The sequence below is a fragment of the Styela clava genome, chromosome 1, assembly GCF_964204865.1.
Source record: "Styela clava chromosome 1, kaStyClav1.hap1.2, whole genome shotgun sequence".
NCBI lineage: Eukaryota > Metazoa > Chordata > Ascidiacea > Stolidobranchia > Styelidae > Styela > Styela clava.
The window spans coordinates 30,030,824-30,056,134 of NC_135250.1; the positions used below are offsets into that span (position 1 = coordinate 30,030,824).

A 25,311-nucleotide genomic window follows, 5' to 3' on the forward strand; every position below is an offset into this window, starting at 1 on the left:
TATCGACGATGGAGCATACAAAAGCCACAGTGCTGCGTATAAAAGTGAAAATAACTTAAATAGTAATAATAAATACATAGCTAGGATAATAAAAATTATTAGACTAAAAGCATCAGCGAATTTCACAGTATATAATATATAGATTAGTAACTAGTTGCGTTGGACGCATTTGAAACATAAATAACAAACAAAACGCAAATATTAAGGCAAGGAAACCTTTTGTCAGTATTGAAGCTATAGAAACTGAAAAAAGCATAAGCGCTAATATAAATGTGGAAAATACTATTAATTATGATTGATAATTTAAAGTAAAATAAATATTTATGAAGTTTAAAATTTTAGGTTTCGCTTTTTTGACATTGGCGCAAAATTGTAGCATTTTCATACTGATATTGGCAGAACAACGAAACCAATTCATGTATTTGCGACAAAAGTTTCTTCAAAACATGCGACAAATAGGAACTCCAATTTGTTTGATTTTTAGGTTGCAAATGACTATTTCCGAATCGATTTTAAATCCAGAGTTTATGTCAGTTTCATCAGATCACTTTGTATGTTCCTGTAGTTTTATGCATTGAAATATATCGTCCGGTTACTGGTTCGATACTCAATCATTCTTCTCCGCCGACGTCTCTTCGCGACGCCGTATTTTATGAGATGCATTCCCGGTGAAAACACATTTTCTTTGTGAAACGGACATTTTCGTTTCTTTTTATCAGCAAAATTGTCAATAGAATGAGCTAATTTCGCGATTCTTTTTGCTTAGAATTCTACGTGGGGTCTTTTTCACACCCAGCATAATTGGTCGCATCTTTTGCATGACACTTTGACATGATAAGCATGATCATGTGCGATATGTCTTGCCTCTCTCTCAAGCTGGTGGAGACGGTGAATGAGTAGAGGCGACAATTCGACTTCGCTTGTAATAATTTCATGATGTGCTCGTCGTCTTTCGGCTTCGCCTGGAATAAATATTAAAATATAATTATTATTTTTGTACTTGTATTTACAATACTTTGAGTTTAAAAAGTTAAGCTTAATAATACCTCCATACTTTTTGGCCATTTTTATTATATATCATATCATCTTTTCTCGAAACGTTTGGAAATTACAAGTTTTTTGAAAAGCTAGATAAGCATCAGTTTTTTCAAACATAAGCAGGTTCGCTTCTCAAGTACTATCGATTTCATTCAAATGTATTCTCGTGTCATCGTTTTACATTATTAACTCATAATGTTTGCGGATATGGTTAGGTAATAAAAAGATCCTATCATTTCCGCTAATATTTTTTATTACATTATCGTTGATATTAAATGTCATACCGAGAATGACGATCAATTCAATGATATGAAATTAGCATGTAGTAATTTGACAAGTGTTTTGTTGATATATTAAAATTCAGTTTCTACACCCCTAGCGCTGCAAACCTTAATACGGTACACTTCTTCCGAAACTATAGACAAACTATGGCGCCCGGTTTATACTCCATTTCGACAAAAGTGAGCGATATAATAATCGAGAATCGCTGATTCTCCTATTAAATGCTGAGGAGTTTTCAATGTATTTTACACGAAAGTAATTTCGAAACTTACCGATTTCAGCTGCTGCGGATCTGACCAAATCAACGATCTCTTGCTTTTTATTTGTTGGAACAGGGATGAGACATTCTGTTGCCACTCTTGCACACGCTCTTCTTAGTTTACCAGTACAAATGTATTGTGGATGATGCCGCCTGCAAAAAGAATTTTTCATTCAAAAACTCGATAGTAAGCAGTAAGACATTGAAATGAAAATGAATGGAATAGACTTTAACCACCCTAGTTTTAGTTTGTATCGAAAGTGTCAAAGACCTTTACAATTTTTTTTGTAATTCTATTTTTTCAAACTACTGAACTTGTGTTTTGATCGAGAGGTCAATGTACTTACACCGAGCGGCGTATTACTATATGTTTATTTGGTATGATGAATCATCTTATTTTCGTATAGTATTTTATCGACCATAGGTGTATTTTTGCACGTTTTGAAATTAATATAAAAACTGACCTCAGTTTTAAAACTAATATGTTGTTTGGATAATTGTTTCTAAATCGTGAATTTCAAACAACACAAATATGTCGAATGCTTCGTTTCACAGAATTCAGCGAATCAAAACGTCCCAATTTCAGAAAGGAACTAGATGCACAATCAAAGTTGAAACGGCCAAATTGTTTCGTGATCTTTATCACCCAAAATTTCAGAATGCGATGAGTGAAAATAATTTCAGCTAGTTACTATCAACTCGAACCTTCTTTTAATGAAAGTCCTATTACATTCGGAAATTAAATTCAAGAATGTGATATATTTACCTTCTTGACACTTCTGTATTCCAGTAATTCGCTGGTTTTGCTTCAGCACATAATGCGAGCAAATGTAGAACAGTGACAATAATAAATATCCAATTCCTAGAAATAACGAAACGTTTGCTTGAAAACGTGGTAGTATTTCCTCCCACACAGGAGTCGCTGGTTTCTGTTTGGTTTTCCATAGTTTGTGTACGTGTATTCATGATAATCAATAAATAATTTGCGCTTTGGAATTTCTCAGATACTCTCCAATGCGATTCAACTGCGCTGTTTTTGCAATAATATGACTTTCAATGGATTGTCCGTCACATTTATACTATCGCACTTTCGTAGATCATATCGCACTAAACGAGAAAAAATATTTGATTAAAGTTCTATGTGATTTTCGGCCTAGAAACGAGAGAATTCAGCGTGCAAATTTACGGATAAGCGCACACAAACGATTACGCTATCGCTCAATTTGAGCTTATTTGTCAGATTATATACACCTCGTTTCTAAAAATAAAGCTTTTTAAATTTAGATCGCTTGCCAGGGCATGAAATTGATATTGTTTCTAGTTTATTTATTTTGAAAAATGCGACCCCAATCAATTTTATTGCGACTTTCTCTTGAACATCGCGTCGAAATATAAAAAGAACAAATGATCAAATAAACATTGTATATTCAAACTAAATTTAGAAAACTCTAATTTGAATCGTAAAAAGAATTGGTAACTATAATACTTTCATTTTAGTATTTTGAGATTCGGATTGCATATGCAAATCTTTTTATCAAACTCAAATCTTATAAACTAAAAAATAATTTCAAACAATAAGTATTTGAGGAAATATAAGTATTGAATCGAAGTTGAATTGATGTGAAAATAGGTCGCACGTTTATATATGAATTTCTATCAAAACGCTTATTTCTTGATGCCATAATGTGTTAACATTTGTTCACTGTCGTTTTTGAAATTAAGATTAATTTACGAATCGAAAACTACGTAGAAATTGACCCAAATTATTTTAGATTCTATTTCTTTTCAAACATATAAAGTCATTCCAGTCGCTTAAGAATTTATTGGCCATATTGAGATAGCTTTTCATACAATGATCGTTAATATTGGTTATTATTCGGCTTTTTTTCTTATGGACATTTTCTCCAAGCAAAGGCGCGCGCACTCACTCGGGAGATTGATCTCTGAGAGAAGTTACGGGCGAACACTGAAGTAAAACATTGGAAAAAAACTTCGAGTATAATTTTCTATTTGTTTCGTCAATCAAAATCATAAAAGATCGAAATAAAAATAATGCGTTTCTAACTAAAATACTGTGTCTTAGTTGAAATAAAACGCAGCTCGTTGCGTGATTAAATTTGTGCTGAGTTAGCTTACAAGTTTATATGTTTTATGAAACTGTTTTTATGCGCTAATATTGCAGTTTTCAGTAAATATAACAGTTTCACTACAAGAATTTAAATAGAACGTGACAATGTCTTGGGAGTGCCAACCATTGATTTATAAATTTACAATTGCAGTAATGCGTTTATTTTATCTTTTCACTAGCAAAAGCATATTCGAAATATTAATCGTCGCCAACCCGTGGAGCGTCCTAATAACCACGGTATGTATCGCAATGACTATTCTGGCCAATTAATTTCGATACGATGGTTCCTATTCCTGCATTTCTTTCGGTGTTGTCAAGTTGGTGTTGTGTATAATATGACATGAAACCCCGTATTGCGTTATTGTGTAAACATTACTTTTTGTAGATATAGTATATACTGTTCATGTAGTCATAATTATTAAACAGTATTGTGTTGTCCAGATAGTATTGTATTGCATAATAACGGCGCGATAAACTCGTTGTATTAGGGTGTAAATATAACACTTGTAGATATAAAAATCAATTCTTCTCATTGCCGTACGTTTAGTATATATTAATTCACGAATAATGAATAATTTCACAACGTTCTTTATAATTGATATATCATTCGTGTCACAGCACTCACTCAATAAATGATTACATAATCTACCACAAAATATAGGTTAATTTATAAATTTGTTTGTTTGTTGTTTGTACGATGTTATCAGAACAACTTAGTCATGGCTCATTACGGGAAACTTAATCCTTTAATCTGTGATGTAATCGTTCACTGTTTGGCGGATGTATTTTTAGGATTACCTTTACAGCAAAATTTCAAAATAGTACAACGGTAGTTTCCCTTGAAAATAACGTTTTTTTTTTTATATAATTTCTTGTAAACAATATTTTGGCGCTCCAGAAGTGTGTGTACCAAAATGGAGGTAACTAATTTTGTTCGCCTACTTTACATCAAGTTGTGTAAAGGGACTGAAGCCTATGGATGGGCAGGGGTATATTCACTTGGCTAACACAAACAGTCCCCGAACTAGTAATCAAACTAAAATAAGGAAAATCGGAATAAAATGATGGCCTAATCATACCCTGCTACACACACTGCGGGTGTGCCATTACTTTTGGTATTTTGGTTCTATGGTAGTGTCCATAACAACATGATTTATTTGAAAACATGCTATTACGAAATACAGGAAAATATAAAATTGCAAGACGCTTTTTACCGTATCGCCGCCCGTGTCCATGTTAGGGGGATATTCAAATGACTTTTGGGGTCATATTAATCCGCCCCAGGTATCCCACAATTATTCAAAGCAAGTCCCTTTTTTGGCACACTTATCTCACACATTTTTGAGACACAAACCCCACCTTATATTCCTGACTGGGCGTGTGTTTTCCAATGTGATATTGAACGCTAAACATTCTGAATTGTGACAAAATAGCGTGATCTCATTTCACGATTTGAAAAAATGTATGTCGAAATGTATATTACCCATTTTATAGTTTTTATTTCTCTAATTCAACTACTTGATATCATAGCCGTATGGTACAACCTAAAACACGAAGGGTAAAATAAAAACCGTTTAATTGAACCTCGTGTTAGTTGAAACATTCAATAAATATTCTTTCGAAATTTACTTTTTGAAATCGACCAAATAACCACAGGCGAAAACCAAAAGGCAAAATTTATCACTGATTTTAGCCTTATCAATGTTGTCTGCCTTATCTTTCTTATAACAATACGTAAAATGTCATGCATGGGATCGGCGCCGGTGGTCATGTTCCGCGCAATTTCGAACTTTTAGCCGTGTCCGGCGTTTTCGCAGCGAACAATGATTTAATTGAAAGACAGCTTTGAGAATGCAAAATTTGCCGGCTTGCAGAAATTGTAATCAAATGTGGTGAAGGTTGTTGAGAAATTGTGCGCGGAAATAATTTATTTTATTTTAAAAATTGTTTGGTTTTTGAAAACGCAAATGATTACAGAGAAACATAATTGACAAGTTATTTTGTTTGGTATTTTGTAACCCCGATAAACAAAACACAATAAGCAAAAACAATATTGAAGTACAGTGAAATACCCCAAATTTCAAAGCTTTTTATGAGCTTTGAGCTTACGTACACTAATTTAGTTAATTTTCAGTGATATATTTTAATTTGTAAATATCTGTATTTGTAAACTATACTCGTGATGACAATTGCTATTTAAGACATTAATAGGGTGTCCACGAAGTCTTAATAATTTTTAAAATTACAAAGGAAATTTATCGATACCATATATTGTTTTGGCTCTAACTGATGTATTAAATGAAGTAGAAATACTTAAACAACAATCACTGATTAAAAAACAACAAAAAAATAACTTCATAAAAAAATTAAAATTGCAAAGAGAGTTTATGCACACCCTGAAGTATTGAGTCAATGTTGGAAATCAGTTTCTGAACGAGAAAAATATGTGGGATTTCTTCATCGTGTCTGTCGCTTTTAAATTGTTAAACACACGCTTCTTAATATTTCAATATAATTTATTACATTATTATTACGAAACTTCTGTAGAGTGTGTACCAGGTTAAGGTTAGGCCATAATTTTACCCCGATTTTTCTTATTTTAGTTCTATTTCGAGTTCGGGGAGTGTCTGTGTTAGCCAAGTGAATATACCCCCTGCCCATAGGTTTCAGTCTCTTTACACAACTTGATGTGAAGTAGTCAAACAATATTTGTTACCTCCATATTGGTACACACACTTCTGGAGCGCCATTATTACATGTGATAATTTAAACGAATAAGTTAATTCTTTTAAGTATGTGATAGGTCAATTGTCATTCTTAAAGCGAGGACTTCTTTTCTCATGTTGCCTCACGCCCTAAATTTACCCTAGGTGATTGTGAACGACGAATAGAAGTGATGTAACCTTTAATTCAAGACAGTGTGTCTGGTCGGCAACGAGCCGTAACAGAGCGAAATTTCTATTTTTATACTTTATGCAACATTAATTGTCAGCGTCACTCTCAGATTTCGTTCGCCGATATATGCGTATGTAATGCCACGTTTATTTAGGCTTTGAGCAGCGTGATATTTGATATGATTCCGGCATATTTTTTTCGTTATTAGTTCTTATCATAGGTAAAATCGTGTTAATTTTCACGTACAAGAGAATAGAATAAAGCTTCATTAGAAAACGAATACGCAATTGGTATTTTTAGACATTAGCGTAGACCGGCTATCACTTTCGACTAATAGTGTTAATTAGATTATCGTCAATGCCTTCTTGACACTTCGACAGCTCTTTAACACACACAAACAAATGTTCTTTATGTTAGCTTTGTAAGTAATCTATTCAAAGCTTTTACTCAAAAAATTGTTATCATAAACGTTACGTAAGAGTTTTAGCGTTGTCTCAATACCTTCACTGTTTTAGATCATCATTCTATGGACGATTTAAGACTGTCTCTCATATTTTAAGTAGCTAGTCTAGTCATTTTTTGTAAAGAAATCAATAAAGCAAGAAAATAGCTTGTTTAACGTTACAATGCGTCGGACTGTAATGAAGTTTAAATTAAGAAAATTGACAAAATTGATAATTTCCATTTTCTTTCATATTTTAAGTAGCTACCATGTGTTTTTCTCTAATACGGAATAATTTATTCTTTCAAATACATCCCGTACAATTGATTTCGAATATCTAATACCTTGAATATTGTCTATGAAATTGTTAAACGGACAACATGCATATTTAATATAACTACAACTGTCACTTAAGTTGCTCAAAATGGTGCGTTTTTTCAAATGATTTACCTTTAAAATATAAAAATTTGATATATCGGCAAACTTTTAGAACATAAATAATTCCACGCGGGTTTCACTTTTCGTATTCTTCTAGTTATTACAACAATTGAGCAATTCATGAGTAGAAGTTAATCTTTTTTGTGTTATATAATAAACAAACAACTACAGTATAAAATCTGTTCACAATATAGTTCTTCTTAATCACAATACAATAAAAGCATTTAGCGTAGGCGTCAGGTCTTCATTTCTTGGAATTGTTTGTCAAACATTGTAATTTTTGACGTTTGGAGAAACTATTGACATGTGTCAATCAAGGTGTATAATAATAAATATATATGTGTAATTTTGTGTAAAGCTATAGATTTATGTGTATTCAATATCAAAAGAAAATAACTAAACCAAAACATAAATATGTATATATACAGGGTGACCAAATAACAGCATCCGGGTCATTTGGATAGAACAAAACTTTTGTGCATAGCGTCGTAGATTACTGAATCTTTCGGGTACAATCATAGATAAACAGAAGTTCGAGTAACAAATAAATTTATTTCCTTTTCGGATAAGCAATTAAATACTTCATGAGTTCTGTTTTGTAAGCGCTTGTCATTTGTGTCATGAACAACTTTAAAATAATACAAATATTCGGAATTTACATATACTTTCAATTGAGCACAATTTTTTGAATATTCTACACTTTCACTCACTTTTATAAAAACGTTTTTGGATGTATGTATATTGAAGGGCGTTATAAAACAAATACACGCACTGAAATATAGAAATGTATGTACTATGTAACATAAAAATGCTTAGAATAATACAAGTGTTTAGAGTTCACCTATATTTTTTAATTGGGTACTATTTCTCAAATATCGACCTACGTAATACTTTCATCAATTAGCAAAGTGAATTCCCCTCCTGACTTGACGACTTCCATAAAGTCTCGCCGGGTTTTAATATTTTACTAATACAAATGTCAAACAAATCTTATAAATTTTTTTCGTACGACTGAGTTATCGAGTTGTGCGCCGGAACAGGAATTTCGGGTTCAGTTTTGAGTTTGAATAACAAAATTTCTTTTATAAAATCTGTTATAGAAGTCTATTATTATCGATAATTTTTTATGTCGGTTTCTAATATTCTACTGATAAAAGTCAAACAAATCTTACATTTTTTACCGTGCTACTGAATCATTGAATTGTATGCCGGAACATGAATTTGTGGTTCAGTTTTGAGTTTGAATACCATACAAATTTTTTTATAAAACCTTTATTATCTATAATATAATTTTTGACGCCGGTTTTTAATGTTTTATCGATAAAAATGTCTCATTTAAATTCGGAAAATTCCCCTTTGAACTTAACGATGATTTGTTGAATTTGTTTTTGTGGTGTTTCAGTTTTGTTCAGCTCATTGTTATTTTTCAAATGAAAATTTTGTATTTAAACTGTTCGGTAAAAATAAAAAGTCCCCTAGTATTTTCATATCGAAAATCATGCTTTCTATCATGAACTGTAAAAGGCTCGTTCTCAATGTGTATCAATTTCGGCTTCGTGTGTTACGTCTATATTTCGACTGAATAATTACAGACCAAAGGCCACCATAATCTGACGAAAGATGTAAATTTTTCCAATCATTTCAAGAAAATTCAAATAACTGCGGCCATCACTGATAGTGCCAACCCTTGTCATACGACTATATAGTACAACTAGGATAATAAATACATTTACTGAGGCAGGTGGGAATTATTCCAGATGTTCTGTTTCCTCATAATTTGCGAAGAAAAGTGAATAAGCAACTGCGGGAACAATAGGTGTTTATTCCAATAAGCTTTTGAGTACATATTTTGTCTTCCAAAAATGACGTGACTCATGACCCACTTTGCCATATTTGCCCTATCTGCTTGGACTTGTCTAACTTGTAATATCCTTGTCTCCTTGTCCCCATACTTGTTTTTGAGTGGAAGGGAGTCTTAAGAGATACGATACGACATTCTCGAGACACTCATGAGTTGTAACATTTGTTGAATACGGGAATTTTTCAAAGGAAACTACGAAGGAGAAACTTATTTATCGGGCTATGGAAGGAACGAACAGATTTCAGAAAACTTGATAACTTAATAAGGCCATCATTGCAAATTCTTAACTTTATAGCCCGCTTCGGAATAATATATTTTATACGGATTTTCACGCCTTCAACCACCAAACACGGCCCAGTAAAATCATTTACTGATCTGTAAAATGCTAATATTTTGGAAGAAACGGAATCTTTTGGGTTCGGCATTATTACGAAATTATATTTTGGTAAATTGAAACAATTTAATATTGGCGACATTGTGCAGCAATCATCTTCATTTGGTATTGCCTTCCTAATCTAATACACGAAATTATATTTTGAGTGATTTTAATAAGTTTATATTTGCGACATTTCGCATTACGATATTAAATTTGATTAGTAAATTAGATTGGCAAACTTTCATTTTCGATCGAACTATTTATACAACACTCTCAATATCGCATGCGCATCAAAACAACAAGCCTCAAATCGGACGATTTAAAATTCGTTTGCGTACGAGCGATGATGTGCAACCTCTATTAATGCTTTTCTTTGTCAGCGCAGACGCTTCCGTATGTCCACGCAAGTTGCATAGGAGCGAGAGTATTTTTTGGGCGGAATCTTCTGCCGACTGACGTTAGGTAAATCTTTATTTCACGTCTGTAGTGTTGATATACAAGATTGATATTTACGTTTTTCTTGATGTTAATTCTTAATGACATATTGACCTGGGTTGAATGGATATAATGGCCACAATTGCCGATTGAATGCTCTCTCACGTGCAGGGCTTTTATTCTGTCATGTAGACTTGGGTCTGATTTTCAAAGCGATTGGACATACTCACATATTTTTACACACATATTCACATATTTCTTACATGCGAGTTATTCAAATTTGTGTTTTGGCTGTGAGTGGGTTGCGCTGACTGCTAATCATGCGTAATCGAGACATTACACGGTATCGCAGCAGCACGAATGTGTCTGTCTTAGCGATAAGATATTTCCCGTGTTCCTTCGACTTGTTTTGTTGTTGTTTGACGTAAGTGTGATTATTATTCTAATTGGTTCCTCTGAACGTAAAAAAGGTACGGGTTGATCTCAGAGTCGAGTCGCAGTCGAACATTGTGAACTTTTGTCTTTTAATTTGAACAAAGAAGATTGCGGTTGCTAGATAGAAGGGAATAAAATTGCGACACTATATCCCCAGATGAGTTCAAGCTTTGCTATTCCGCCCGGTACACGTAAGAGAGTATGTAAAAGAAAGAGGCAAGAATCGATTTATAGTTGACAGCAACATATCCGATAGACATATTTTTCGCGCGACATTGTTTTCATGTTCCAGAGTATATATTAGGTTTGAATTGGTACGTTATTGCGATTTGAATATTCTATATCACTTGGTAGACACTCCGAACAATGAAATTGTGATATAGGACACTTTGACGTAAACCTTCGAATAGTTCGATTTTTTACTAATCTATGGTTAATTACTCTTATTATGCTTATTCGGGAGCGTCGCTGCTCGAGAACCAGTATTGTTTTTGCTCCGAAATATCATTTTACATCCCCGTTTTGTTTTATTCTAATGTTAGGCTGATATTAATTGTTGACCCTTCCTTCACCTTAAAATGCCCATTTTGTAGTCGGTTTTCGCAAAGTCTATTTTCAGTATGTTAGAAAAATGAGCTACTTAAATACATACAATTGTAACTGGTCAAATTGTGTATTTGTACGATATCGAAGTGATAAAAATGACGGACCATTCAATTTCTTATTATTTGAGTTTCGCCCCGAAGTTTGTTCCAGTAGCACCTGCTTGAAATATAGTGTCCATTGGGTATTAAGAAAATTTAAAATGGTAAAGGGAATTTATTGATATATACCATATATATATTGTTTTGGCCCACGCAGATGTAATAAATAAAGTAAAAATACTTAAACATCGACAAATGTGGATAAGATATATATTAAGAACTGACTTCATAACAGAATCGAAATTATAAATAATAAATTTTTTTGGGAATTCAATATCGCGGTTACGCAATATATTCTAAATATTGTTCCGCTAGATCATCGCAAAATACCTCCTGTTATATGATCAAAATGTCTTTGAGTTATTTGTAAATATAGTAAATTTAAGTTATTTTATTTTAAAGAAATCGCCTCATTTCATTCTAAGCGCTATTTATAAGACAAGAATACTGGAGGATAACAAAAACGTTCAATTTTCTAACAATTCGCGCAAGGCGCAATGATTAAACATTCTTGAATGTTATTTGAATTGAATGCCGTGGCTTTTAAGAATGTTGGGTCATTTAATTATTGGGTAGACGAACGACTTATTCTTCTATGCTTTTCTCTGGTGGCCCTATGAGTAAAGTGCACGAATACTACAGGAGGGGAAAACCACTATTTTAATAAATTCAAGCGTCTTTGTTCGCATAATTTAGGTAAAAACAATGAAACCTCTTTAACTCCGTGTAGGACACATTACGCGTCTGTCGGTAACTGAAAAATTCCAGTATTGAAATGGTTCTTCTGAGTCACTTGGAATCACGTTTTCCTATCGTGGAGGAATTCTCGCGTGGGAAGAATTTTGTTTTTATTGGGGAGGAGTTTCGTATTTAATTACTGTGGTACTAACATTCTTTAGTTCTTTATTATTACTATAAAACTAATTTATGCATACAATATAACTACTTCAACTGTACCAAACCAGATCTGCGACTCAAGCATAACACTACCTAAGGATGTATTGGTAATTGGACGAATAAAATAGTTTTTATGCATAGTGAGAGAGGTATAGTTCCAAAATAAGCGAAGGGAAAATTTAACGAAACAACTACAAAATAAGTCAAGGAAAACACAAAAAAATCTTATCGCTGAGACAAATTTTTGCAGCTACGATACCATGTACCGTGCAGTCAGCGCAACCCCCTCGTAATCAAAACACAAAGTTGAATGCTCGTGTGTACAAAGTATGTGAGTATGGGAAGTGAGAACCGCAGACTTATAACATTTTAAAAGCAATCAATATCAATAATGCTCCATTCCTAATATATCCTCTCCTAACCGTGTTTCGTCATCAAAATTTGGAATTTTGTTCGAGATTGGTATCACTTGGAATAAAAATTACTTTAAGCACTTTTCGTGGTGGAGAAACGTTAAACTTTAGAATGTTAAGTGGGTTTAAATCCCTTAGCGATCTATTATGGACCACAGTGCAAACAGACGACGTCATATTGTACGGTGAACGACACAATTTAATCTGATATCTCATTCATATTATGACTAAAGAATGGATGTCCTACGTCACGTTTGCATCGCTTGACTAGCTTTCGTCACCTTTTATAAATGATGGCCGATATAAGCGACGTTATCAGATTTAACACCACCGGTTAGGTTTTGTTGTGAAATGTCAATGAACCACAAATACGTGGTTCGACACGTACATAACCATTGACCCCAAATCAGATTCTCCCTGATGCGTAAGCGCACAAAAGAATTTCAGAAATATAATTTCAAAAGCGTTTTTGACTTTCTAACTTTTACGCGTGTATTTTCAACTTGAAATGATCAATAAATAATATAGGAATTTTATATTGTTATTATATTGAAGTTTACACAGCAGCCAAACTCACTAGCGTCATTAAATATGTTTTGACCATCCCTTAACCTGACATTTTACCGTAAAAAGTTAATGATCTGTGCGCCATTTCCGTCAAATGATCCGAAATACATCTGGCTACTTTTATGAAATTTTTGAATACAAATACTATTTTCCGAGCCGATAAAATAAATTGTCACACGCGGCTGTAGTTCGTCATTGGCGAATTGTTTGAAAACTACGCACTGTGGATGTTACCTAAATTCCGTATCTTTAAAATGAACAATATTTATGAATTTATATAACGTAAAGTCACGTCGTCATTCTTCCCATTTCAAAATATTTACTCAACTCTCATAAACCTAACTAAATTGCACATTAACTATTATTTGCGTGGCAATGGACCAAAACCATATAGGTTGGTCATAACTGCAGATGTGCCCGGAGTCGCAATTTGATAATTATGTGGCCGGAAATTCTTTAACGGCTTTCATCTTTCATTAAATGTTTATTGGTTCCTGAAGTTTTCTCCTTCGCGCCGAAATTACTATTTTTACGTATGTAATACTTACAAAACCGCAAATATTAAATAATCGTTAAAACAGGAAATATCGCCCAAACACGCCCTCAGATATATATACAATAAATATTGAATGATGAATCACACTGGAAATGTAAATCAAAATATAAATATTCCGTTACCAGCAATTTTGCATTTCATTTATAACCACTTTCTTATAAATAAATGTATTCTACTTTCTATCAAAATAATATTAAATGAGTTATTTTTTCTGCCTGGTGTTTTCTCAGGTCGCCGCTGAGAATAAGGCTTTCAATGCTACTGAATCTAATAGGGTTAACGCGGTAGGGCTAACGCAGTGGTTCTCAACCCTTTTTCGTTTGTGGCCCACTTTCGTTGCATGAATATTCTGTGGCCAATTAACTTCCTCATGCAATGGAGAAAACTGCGAAAAAAAAAATTCTTTTCACAAAGATAGACACATCCACTTGAATAATTTAAATAAAAAACAGCATCATTATTCATTGCTACTATAGGGATGGCGAAATCAAGCCCGGATTCGATTACAAAATCGATTCTTCGTGGAATCGACTAGAATCGATTCTCGAGGTTAAAACTTGGATTGCAAACAATGTGTAACGTTTTGTGGCAATTCCTTTACAAATATGTATAAACTGCTTCACTACTATGTAGAGTTGTTACGACACTGTTGTTTCTGCCTTCTTGTCCGTCTATATATTCGAACATCGATCTCTCGTTCGATTTCATATGGTATTGCTTAGATGAGTATGTTTTCTCGGTAAGATATGTCGAGGAATCTATATAATTCGGAATCAATAATTTAGTAATCGGATAAGAATCGAATACTTGTAAGTCAGGGGTCTCAAACTCAATTTACTTGGGGGCCGCTAGGGCAGAGTAAATGTACTGTTGTACTTGTAATAACTGTTGCGCTGATGTTTCAATCAAGCATTTAGCCGATGGACAGTGATGTTTCGCCGCATGGGAAACATGGTTACATAAGTGTTAGTGATTGTGACGTCAAAAATCATGGAACACTGTTTTTAAATTATTTCAGACGGCCCCGCGATCGAATATCAGGCCTACAGGTATGGTACTGGTAGTTTACCGCACTGCATATTCCTTTCAGGGGATTGATTATAAAATATTTTGTTTTGCCCTACGTGAGAGTTTCCCTTTTTCGGCCACTGAACACTTACACTTTTTATATCTCCTCGAGGAACACCAAAAAATGAAAGGATTAAATTGCTAAAGAAAAACGGTGCAATGTAGCGGTTCCCAATGGTTTCACCGTGGCGAGATGCAAATGCGCGACAAACTTTCAGCATTTAAAGTAAAACCAGGTAGAGATGGAGGAAGAACAGTTGGTCTTTATTCTTTAGACTTACTTGTTTGTCATTAACAAAACCAAAAGAAGTACTGTAAATTTGATAATGAAATTAACAGTCAAAAAGCTAAACCGACGGTTAACGAAAACGCCACCACCCTAACTTAGTTAGTCCACTTTAGGCCGACGGTGACGCGTTCTTAAACGGTCAGTTGGGCAACAACTTCATGATTCTCAGATCGCCATTGCAACCAATTTAGATGTATTTTCGATTCTTTTTCCGCGCAACTTCCGGGAGATGCTCGCGTAATGTTCCGCGGAACACAGTTTGGGAAATGCTGTTATATTAAAAGCATTAATCGTGCTAACTGAGCTAAGTGAATTGCGGGCCGCACTAATATTAAACTTTAATACCAAGGCGGGGGCCACAAACTATTATCCCGCGGGCCGCAATTGGCCCGCGGGCCGCGAGTTTGAGACCCCTGTTGTAAGTAGTCATACTTGGCATCCTTAATTGCTACTACAATCAAATTTAATTGATATATCAAGCAATAACTCCAACAATTTTAAATAGGTTTGTGGCCCACCTGAAAATGTTTTCGTGGCCCAGTTATGGGGATGGCCTACTGGTTGAGCACCGATAAATTAGACGATTTAGAATATACATTTTCCTTTCGATCCTTTCGTTATGCAAGGTATGCTATTAGGGTTCAACATCAAACATTTGAATAGTTGATTCCACCTCAAATTCGTGAATGGCAGTTGCAAACGATTACGGCCTGTCTTTAGAATTCTCCAAGATGTATAACCGGCTCATAGCACTTATTATAACCTCAATGTAGCGGAGCCGTTATTCACAATCGTTCGAATTCGATACCTCAATATTTAGGCATATTTACATTAATTTGAAAGCAATAAACTTTCACTTTCCTTTGACGCAAATAGGCAAACAGAAACAAATTTATTGTATATTCCTACCAATAAATATATAGTCCCACGAAAAAGTTGCGTTCCGGTAGTAAGAATTGCTTTAGTATAAATAACAAATCTCTATCGTCATCAAACAATACAAAGTACGCTTTTCACATAGAAATGACTTTGATTGATATGTGTCGTATTTCTGCTTATCAAGACTAATTTAATAACAACTCTCCAAAACCGGTTTATTCGAATATATGACGTGAATGGCGCACATCCATATCGTTAACGACTGCCGATGAGCATCAATTTTGATGATCGGCAGACTCACAATAGAGTCCCTACCCTATTCGTCATGAAAAGTGTTTCCACGATCACAAATGAAACTACAACATTCTTGGTGAAATATACAGTTGTGATTCGAAATTTAAAACAAATAGAAGTAATATTCGTATAGCGACTTTTCCCCACTAAATAACTGAAATCTGCTGGTCTCATAGTGGAGCATACAAACTATTTGTTCGGTACTCCTGTAGTATGGGAACCAGGATGGCGGACACCGGAACGTAGTATGTGTACCAGGTTAGGGTTAGGCCACAATTACAGGTACAATACTACGGGAGTCACTTGGCTAGTCCCCGAACTCGTAGTAGAACTAAAATGAAGGAAAATTGAAATGAAGTCATGACCCAACTCTAACCTGGTACACATACTATGTTCAAGTGTCCGCCATTTTGGCTCGCAGGCTACGGAAACGCCATTTTAACAACAATTCAGCAAAACAATTCACTGCGTGTCCAAGAGCAGATTAATTCTACCATGTTTTCACACATACACAGATCATGCATGTTTTAGCAAGGTTTGTCAAACTTTTGGTGTTATGAAATGTTGGAGCCTCAAGGTTTCTTTCACGTGGCCCTGGGGCTGGTATGTAGCACTTAGAGAAGTTATTTTTCAGAAAACGGTCGGCACGGGAAAATTCCAACAGGGTCCTCTTTACTGAAGTATAGGAGGGTTATAATTGTACTATAAACACATGTTTTTCAACAATGTTTTTCGACGACCTAGTGTGCAAAATAAGTATTCTTAATATGCAAAGATGGGTGCTCCTGTAGTATGCGAACCAAGATGTCGGACACTGGATGGTAGTATTGTGTACCAGGTTAGGGTTGGGCCATAATTTTATTCCAATTTTCCTTATTTTAGATCTATTATGAGTTCAGGGACTAGCCAAGTGATTCCAGTAGTATGTACCTGAAATTATGGCCCAACCTGGTACACACACTACGTTCCGGTGTCCGCCATATTGGTTCGCCACTACAGAAATACCTAAAGATGTATGGAGCGATGACGTTGAATATTTAATAGCATCGACCGTGCTTGGCGACTATCTCTTGCTATCCATTTTCTCTTGCGTAAAAATGACCCAGAATTACATACAAATTGCATTTTTTATAATACAGCTAAATCGTACCCATTTCGTTCTATAGGAAGGCCTGGACCTAACCCAACTTAAAACTATTTGAAGGTATATTCAGTGTATATTGAGATATATTATCTTACAGCGTGCGCATAGGTTTGTTGTTGTTATATATTTTATGGCGCTTATTTCATCTTTTGCGCCATTTATCAATTCTAATTTAAAATTCCTATAATAACATATTATACAGTATTTACAAATAAATAATTTTACAAATAAATTAATTATAATAGGTAATTAATAGGGTCATTCGATCGAGCGTTCAAATTTGTTCAAGATATTATTCCGCACTTGTTATCTATAGTGAAATCTAGTATGCGGCGATGTGTCGTAAACTTATATTTAAATGTTCATATATACATTGAATAAATACTTTGTGTGGCTAAACCCTTATGCAATATTCATAATAGCGTTGATCAAATTTTATGAATTGCGTTCTTAATTTAAACAATCTATTTTGAATTGGTGATGATAATCTGATTCAGTCATATTATGTCTAAAAGCAGGAGAAACGACTGAACAATTTGATCCCAAAATAAACAAAACAATTTGTTTTCGTGACTCGAAATGTGACTATCAAATTTGTTTGATATTTTCGCCATTGCTACTTTAAATCATTCTAATTATCTGTGGATTAAACTGAGCGAAATTCACGAACATGTTACTTTCTCCAAAGTCTATTCGCAATGATGAAAATGAACCAGTACCGCTTCTTATTCGTATTTTACATAAAGGATTGTACTACTACTAAGAACTAATTCACTAATGGATCGATTTGCAATCGCTTCGAAACTTACAGTGGTTAAAGATTGTATTTTTTGCCATGGACTCTTACTTTGCTAAATTTACTGTGAGATCTGATACTTTCATCTAAAAGGCGCTGTATAATTTTAGGACATCGTGCCCATATATTTGAACATCTCTATCAGGCTTATCCAAAGAACAGTCACACGCATCCGATTATTAAAGGGTGATAGGCGCTGAAATATGGTGGTGCGACACACGAAGCGTATCGTGTCAATACGATCAAAGAACAATTTCGAAGCCATGTAATTTACTAATGAAAATCATACCATATATTTCAGATAATACCCAGAATGAACACGGAAAGCACTGCCTGCCACTTCGGAGGCCGACAGGTTCTAGGGAACATTGAGCCAATGAAATGGATATAGTTGGTGGGAGTAGCGGACATGTCATCACATTAAATATTAAACAATGTAAAATTTCAATACGGACAACTGGCTCCGACTTCAATGATAATATACAAGAAACGACCTAGAGTCACGTGTTTGCGTGTATAGTACAAATCACTAAACTTATAAATAAGAATAGCAACGTTTCAAAATATCTTCACGGCCATTATCGACACATGAGTCCCAATATCATGATATATACTGAGTGTTCATAGAATGGATGTTGTTACAATTACATTATTGTTTCGAAGTCAGATTTCAATATATCTTAACCAGAATTGAAACAAAACAATTTCTTTTCGAAACTCAAAACGTGAATATTAAATTTATTTGATATTTTATCCATTACAACCTAAATAATTTTAATTATGAGTTACAATTACATTATTGTTACTAATAAGTCAGTTCTCAATATATCTTAACCAGATTAATTTTATTTTTACCGAAGTCTCTTTTTAGACACCCTGTACTTCAGAAATCGTGTTCAGCAAATAGGCGTGTAATATACTTATAGTGAAAGACATATTGTGTTTGTTTACGAGTGCCATCCATTAATATGCACAACAATTGTCTCGGTGTACCTGTTGGAAACATCTTCCGTTTCTGAAAAATTTAACAATTTTAATGCGTATCCGTAAACGTGACTGGTCCACGCCATAAGCGCCGATTCGACGCCAAACTCCGGTTTACGTCAATGAGCATTTGTTTGAAAAGACGCAAGAAAGGCGTGGCAATAAATAAACAGATATTTTGTATTGTTGTTGCCTAATTAAAACCAAATCCTGCCTTCTGGTATTGTGTATAGTCAATTAGCAACGTCCATTTTCTTTTCAATTCCACCCTTTATCAAGTATCGTGGTAGGCGTTATCAAATTCTCGAGCACTCCGGTAAACAAAATTATGTTGATTTGAAATGCCGGCATGTGTTTGATTCGGCATAACCCACACAATTAATTACATTCCGTAAGTCAGTGGTTACCAACCTTTTTTTCAAATGATCCCTTAAAATCACGCGACCCCGCGGATATACTTAAATACTGAACGGCATGGGCCTGTAGTAATTTTATGGTCACAAAATTAAATGACTAATATAAAACAAAGCGAGAAAGCTGCGCTAGTTTTCCCTCGACGAGATTTTTGTGGCGTGGCTGTACTTAGACAAAACAAAATGAAGGCTGCAAAGTTTTTATGCAGTCAAACTACCACGTATACATTTACCAGAATATAAAATTAGTAATAACTTTTAGGTTTTTGTTAAAAAAAACAAGCGACTCAAGAAAATTTTTAGGCGACCTAATTTTGGGTCGCAACCCACAGGTGGGTAACACTGCCGTAATTGGTGAGCTAAGCATCAGACTATAAAAAGGAAAATATTATTCCTGCGTTTAAATTGCTTCTTTTCCCTTTTCTATTGTCTTTACTATTAAGAATAAAAGCCAAAATTGAGTAAATGTTGGTGACATGACATTTCATGATGAAAAAGGATTATTTCTTTAAAGAAATTTCAATTTATTATATTTGCTATATTCATAGAGACAACATTTGTTCACTCATTATCACCACTCATTTATATATAATATAACAAAACTCACGATCTCGCTATTTAATATTGATATTGTTGTATGATAGAGTATCCGCTTGGTAAAGACACGCCTCGATTCCGGTTTGTTACGTTCACAAAAACGGGAAATGATTGACATCTGAAGTAAATTACCTTCAATCGATGCATTTCAGCACGGAACGAGGAAAGATTTATAAAGTACAAAATATTGTGTATTACGCTTATTGTGTACTGTACTTAGTAAACCAAAGATCGTGTCATGCTGAAATACATCGATTTATGGCAACTTTCTGATGTCATTTCCGGATTTTCATGTAACAAACCAGAATCAAGGCGTGTTTATACGGAGCGGTAACTATATCATACAGCAATCACATTAATAAATAACGATTTCATGAGTTTGGTAATATTATGTATAAATGAGTAACATACACGAGTCCATAAGTTAATTATGTAAGATAGGATTGCTGGACTCCTCGCCGCCGTAGGGTGGTTCACGTAACCGCTGTTCGGTTAAGGCTTCCCCCATGACCAAGTAAATGCATCTAAAAACAAATTACTTGCTAACTGCTCCCATACCCGGCATGGACTGGTAAGCAGACAAGAGGTCGAGGTTCGCCACTTGAGTAAGCCGTCTTATCCACTTTCCGCTCTCCCGGGATAAATTTGTAAATCCTATCCTAATATTACTTTCATGGTATAGGAAAAGTTTATCTAGCGTAGCAGTAGCGTTGACATAGTCTTTCCCAATAACAGCTTCATCAAACGCCTTTTTATCAAATGTAAGATCATTGTGGTTTATCTTACTAACATAACCACTGTCGGTCGTGTCTTATCTTTGATTAAAGATGCCGCCTATAGTTTTCTGTTACTATTTCAGCACAAAATTGCGATGTTTTTCATCGTCATTGTGAATATAAATGTCATGATGAATTTAGCACGATTTGATGATACCGTCCACTTATAAAAATTTAGATCCGAGTATAACGAGTCTGCGCTAGTCAGAGTAAAAGTTTGCACAATCTGTAGCTTTAACAAATTCGTATCTACGCAACTACCGAGTCAGTAGTGCTTCATAGACCTGTCAACATTTCCCACCGACTGGATAGGTAAGTAAATAAATAGTCTATTTGATAAACTGCTCAGTAAGCATAATATTAGCAACACGTTTTGTACAAAAATTATAACAACCGCCGTCTTATCATTTGAAAATCAATGTAGTTAGTCGTCTTAACTTTGATTAAAGATGCCGCCCATCTTTTTTGTTACTATTTCCGCTCAAAATGACAATGATTTTTAATTGTCATCGAAAATAGGAATGTCATTCCTAGGCAAATACTGCCCAGTTTCAAATTCTTTTAAAAAACGGCCCAGTTCTGAGTTTGCAAAATCTGCACCAGCTTGACTAAGAGGCCGCAACATTTTTAGCTTTAACAGAAATTGCATGACGGGTTGATTAAGAAATAAACAGCTTATTTATAAACTGCTAAATAAGCATATTATTAGCAACCTGTTTCATACATAAATTATAATACCCGCCACCTTATCAATTTAAAATCACTGTAGCTATGTAGTTTACCTTACTAACCGCAGGCGGTCGTGTGTTATCTTTGATTAAAGATGCCGCCCATAGTTTTTTGTTACTATTTCCGCCCAAAATGACAATGATTTTAATTGTCATCGCAAATAAAATGTCAGGTCATTAATGAATTCAGACACGATTTTATGTTTTAAATAGCGGAACAATGACACGCCTTTGTCTTAAATTGTGTTTATCACGTGATGTTTTTTTTTGTCTTGATAGACGTCATACATCCCCAACCAACTATCAATTGTAGAAATTTTGGTACCCCCGTAGTGTGTGTACCAGGTTAAGGATAGGGCATAATTTCACTCCGATTTTCTTTTTTTAGTTCTATTCCGAGTTTGGGGACTTTTTGTGTTAGCCAAGTGAATATACTCCCTTCCCATAGATTCCAGTCGCTTTACAAAACTTGATCTAAAGTAGGCGAACAAAATTAGTTACCTGCATACTGGTACATACACTTCTGGAGCGCCGGAATTTTTGCATATCAAGATAATGGGTTGAAAACCCCGCGAATTTGTTCGATTCAGTTTAGTTAGAATGATTATCAAATATATTACGACATATGTGTTGTTCCTGTAATGACATTTGGAAAATATCCTCGCGTGCAACGCCATAACCATTAATTTCAGACCTTAGTATACAAGGATTTATTATAAAACTCTGAACATCCAAAGTTTAATATTATATACAGTTTATGGGCAAACCATTCGCTTCAGAATTTTTTTGGAATATAAACAAGATATTTGAAAACGCTGTATCTCAGATTTAAAAGTTATTGAACTTGATATATAGCCAAATTTTTATAAAATAAAAATCGCTTTTATTCTACGCTAATAAATAACCAATCTCAAATTTTGGGCACTCGGAAACGGTTGGAGCCTCTAGAATGCTATTATTTTTAAATTTTATCAAATTTTCTCTGTATCCTATGACGCTCCATCCAAAATGGTACTATTTTTAACGAATATTGCGCTCCCATATGGCATTAAAAGACAGACCTGTCTGCCATCTTTAACATTTCAAACGAACAAATATATTGTAGAGCAGTGGTTTTCAAACTTTTGTAATTTGTCGAGTCTCGCTCCTCAGCTAACAATAAGCAACAAATAACAAATAGTAAGGTGGAGTCATGTCTTATTCGAAAAAAAAAAAAAACTGAAAATACGTGGGTGGAAGGTAAATATTGAATTGTAAATATCCAAAATAAAGCGGGAAAAATCAAATCTGACAAATAATTTTATTTCTAAATAGCTTGACGCCTCTTAAAAAATTGTCTATGCCCCCATTGTGGGGCGCGCCCAACCGTTAGAGAACCACTGTTGTGGAGTATATTTATTGATAATAGAAGTTGAAATAAAAATTGGTAGCTGAGCTAAAGGTCTTGGTAATAAGAAACTATATAAAAGATCTTCGAATTAGCAAAAATTCTTCAGTTCTGTGCCTAGAATACTCATGAAAATGAAACTAATTTGGCAATTTTTGTTATAAATAAAGGGGTTTTCCCCTTTAGGTTTGGTGACGTATAAAATGCTGCTCAAAGTGTCTAAATGACCCGATGACAAAACTGAACGGATGTGCAGACCAGATTTAACAATTTTGAAAATGGCCGCCTTCGCAAACTTTTTTGAACGCTATTCCATTCAAGCGTGTGAAGCTGAATTTCCACACGAAGACGGACAGAGTATGACCCAAGAATTTTTTTTATATGGTGCTGTCGCAGATTGATACCAGCAATTTTTGTATTATATTATCAAAAGTGAATTTTTCGTTTTTTTTCCCAAGATGTCACTTAAAATAAGCCAATTTTTGAAATCACTTAAAAATTATTCAGATTATATAACAGATGGATATCTGAACTCAACCAAAATGAAGCCAATTATGACTATTTTGTAGATAACATTTTTTGTTCAAATTTTCTGTAAATATTTGGCATATTTCACATCTGTAACATTCCACTTATAAATGCAATTCGAAGTCGGAAACTGAAATTAAAATAGAGATAAAATTGTTGTAGAGCCTGTTAGTTTCGACGATATTTGACTTATAATTTCCCAGTACTTGACTTGACAAAATGGCCAAGATACCTCGCTCAGGCCATGCGCACTTACTCAGAAATAAAGGATACTGATTTCTGAGCGACGTTATGCCGTCCACTTGAATGCCAAGAGGTGTACTGACTTAAAAGCGATAGAATTTTTGACTTTGGATCAGGTTAAAGACTGATTTGTTCAAACATCCGCATTTGTTCAAACATTTTTGAACCCACTACCGTTAATATATTTGATAAATTAAAAAAATATTAAAGTCTGCCCAACGTCGAATTTCTATGCGTAACTGCTCATTAGGTCATATTTCTGGAATTCTCATTGAATGTTTTTTTTTTGACATTTTAATATATCTTTAGGTTAACATATCTGACCTGTAACAGTGTTTACCGACCTATGGATCACGACCCCAAGCTGAGTCGCCTGCAAATTTTCTTGGGTCGCTTGTTTTTTCAACAGAAAACTAAACATTACTAATTTTATTTTCTAGTGAATTTTATTGTTTATTTTACATGTAAGTAAATGAAATTAAGTGATTATTTTATATTAGTAATCAAGTAAGTAGTCGTTTAGTATTTGAGCATGTCCTTGGGTCGTCGAGTTTGAAAAAAAAATTGTCTCATTCGAAACAAAAAGGTTGTGAATCACTGATCTAGAATATAATTTGTTTATTTTCAATTTTAGTGATTAGACATCTGTAAAGGCACAGACTTTGCTGTAAGATATGAACTCGAGTTTTTCCAGGTGCAAAATATTAAGTATAATTTTGAAAACCTGTTTGCAATTTACCCTTCTTAAAAAGTACAAAACATCAATTTGAGAAATTAACATTCCGCGCATTTTATCAGCTCTTGTACTGATTTCTGAATAATATGGTTCATGTTTTATCTGTAAACGAAGGTTTTTAAAGCTCACATTGCTTCGATATCATTGACATACTAATGCCAATGTTTGTTTACATATATGATGATGCGATAAGAAATAAATTGCCTTGTTGGTACCTTCTTGGCAATTTAGATTTATCGTAGACGTATAATTTAGTGTAATTTAACCATCTAAAATAATGTGAGAACCCAAATGACATGCGAGAGATCGACAAATTCGAAACATAATTTTTGCAGCAATTTGTTTGCGGCAAACATAAAAGTGCGTGCAATTGTAGCACGTGTGTCAACAACTTGGGCAGGTGCACGTATAAAAATAGGCCGTATGATACAAAATTACCCCGATTTTGACACATCTTGGATAAACTTACACAATCAAAAATTTTCCTCTGCGCCAGTTCAAAGGCATCATGTCCAAATCGATTTCTATCTAATATACTAATTTTGCAGTGGGCCTTCTTCAAAATATTCCAAGAAAAACCCGACTATCGGGAAGAAGAATCTTGTTTAACAAATGCGGTAATTAAGTCACGTTGGCCTGTTAATTACAAGTTTCAATTTCGCGGAGTGCATCTACAAGATTTCTCCAATTTATCTAAATACGCATTATCTTGCTTCAATTAAT

The 25,311-nt window shown here is 34.2% G+C and overlaps 1 protein-coding gene across 1 annotated transcript; it reads right to left on the reverse strand.

Annotated features, from left to right (window-relative positions):
- On the reverse strand, positions 1 to 2,612 carry LOC120334806 (uncharacterized). The gene is made up of 3 exons (XM_039402311.2): positions 2,346 to 2,612; positions 1,593 to 1,732; positions 1 to 962 (listed from the first exon to the last, which is right to left on the reverse strand). The coding sequence occupies exons 1-3, from the start codon at positions 2,543 to 2,545 to the stop codon at positions 787 to 789; spliced, it is 516 nt and encodes a 171-aa protein (XP_039258245.2). The 5' UTR covers positions 2,546 to 2,612; the 3' UTR covers positions 1 to 786.
- Positions 2,613 to 25,311: the final 22,699 nt, after the last annotated feature.

Excerpts from the sequence above, each read along its gene's own strand:
- LOC120334806 (XM_039402311.2), bottom strand. The coding sequence starts at position 2,545 with ATGAATACACGTACACAAACTATGGAAAACCAAACAGAAACCAGCGAC. Across the intron at positions 1,733-2,345 it reads AATACAGAAGTGTCAAGAAG|GCGGCATCATCCACAATACA; the intron begins GTAAATATATCA and ends TTCTTTTTGCAG. Across the intron at positions 963-1,592 it reads ATCCGCAGCAGCTGAAATCG|GCGAAGCCGAAAGACGACGA; the intron begins GTAAGTTTCGAA and ends TATTTATTCCAG.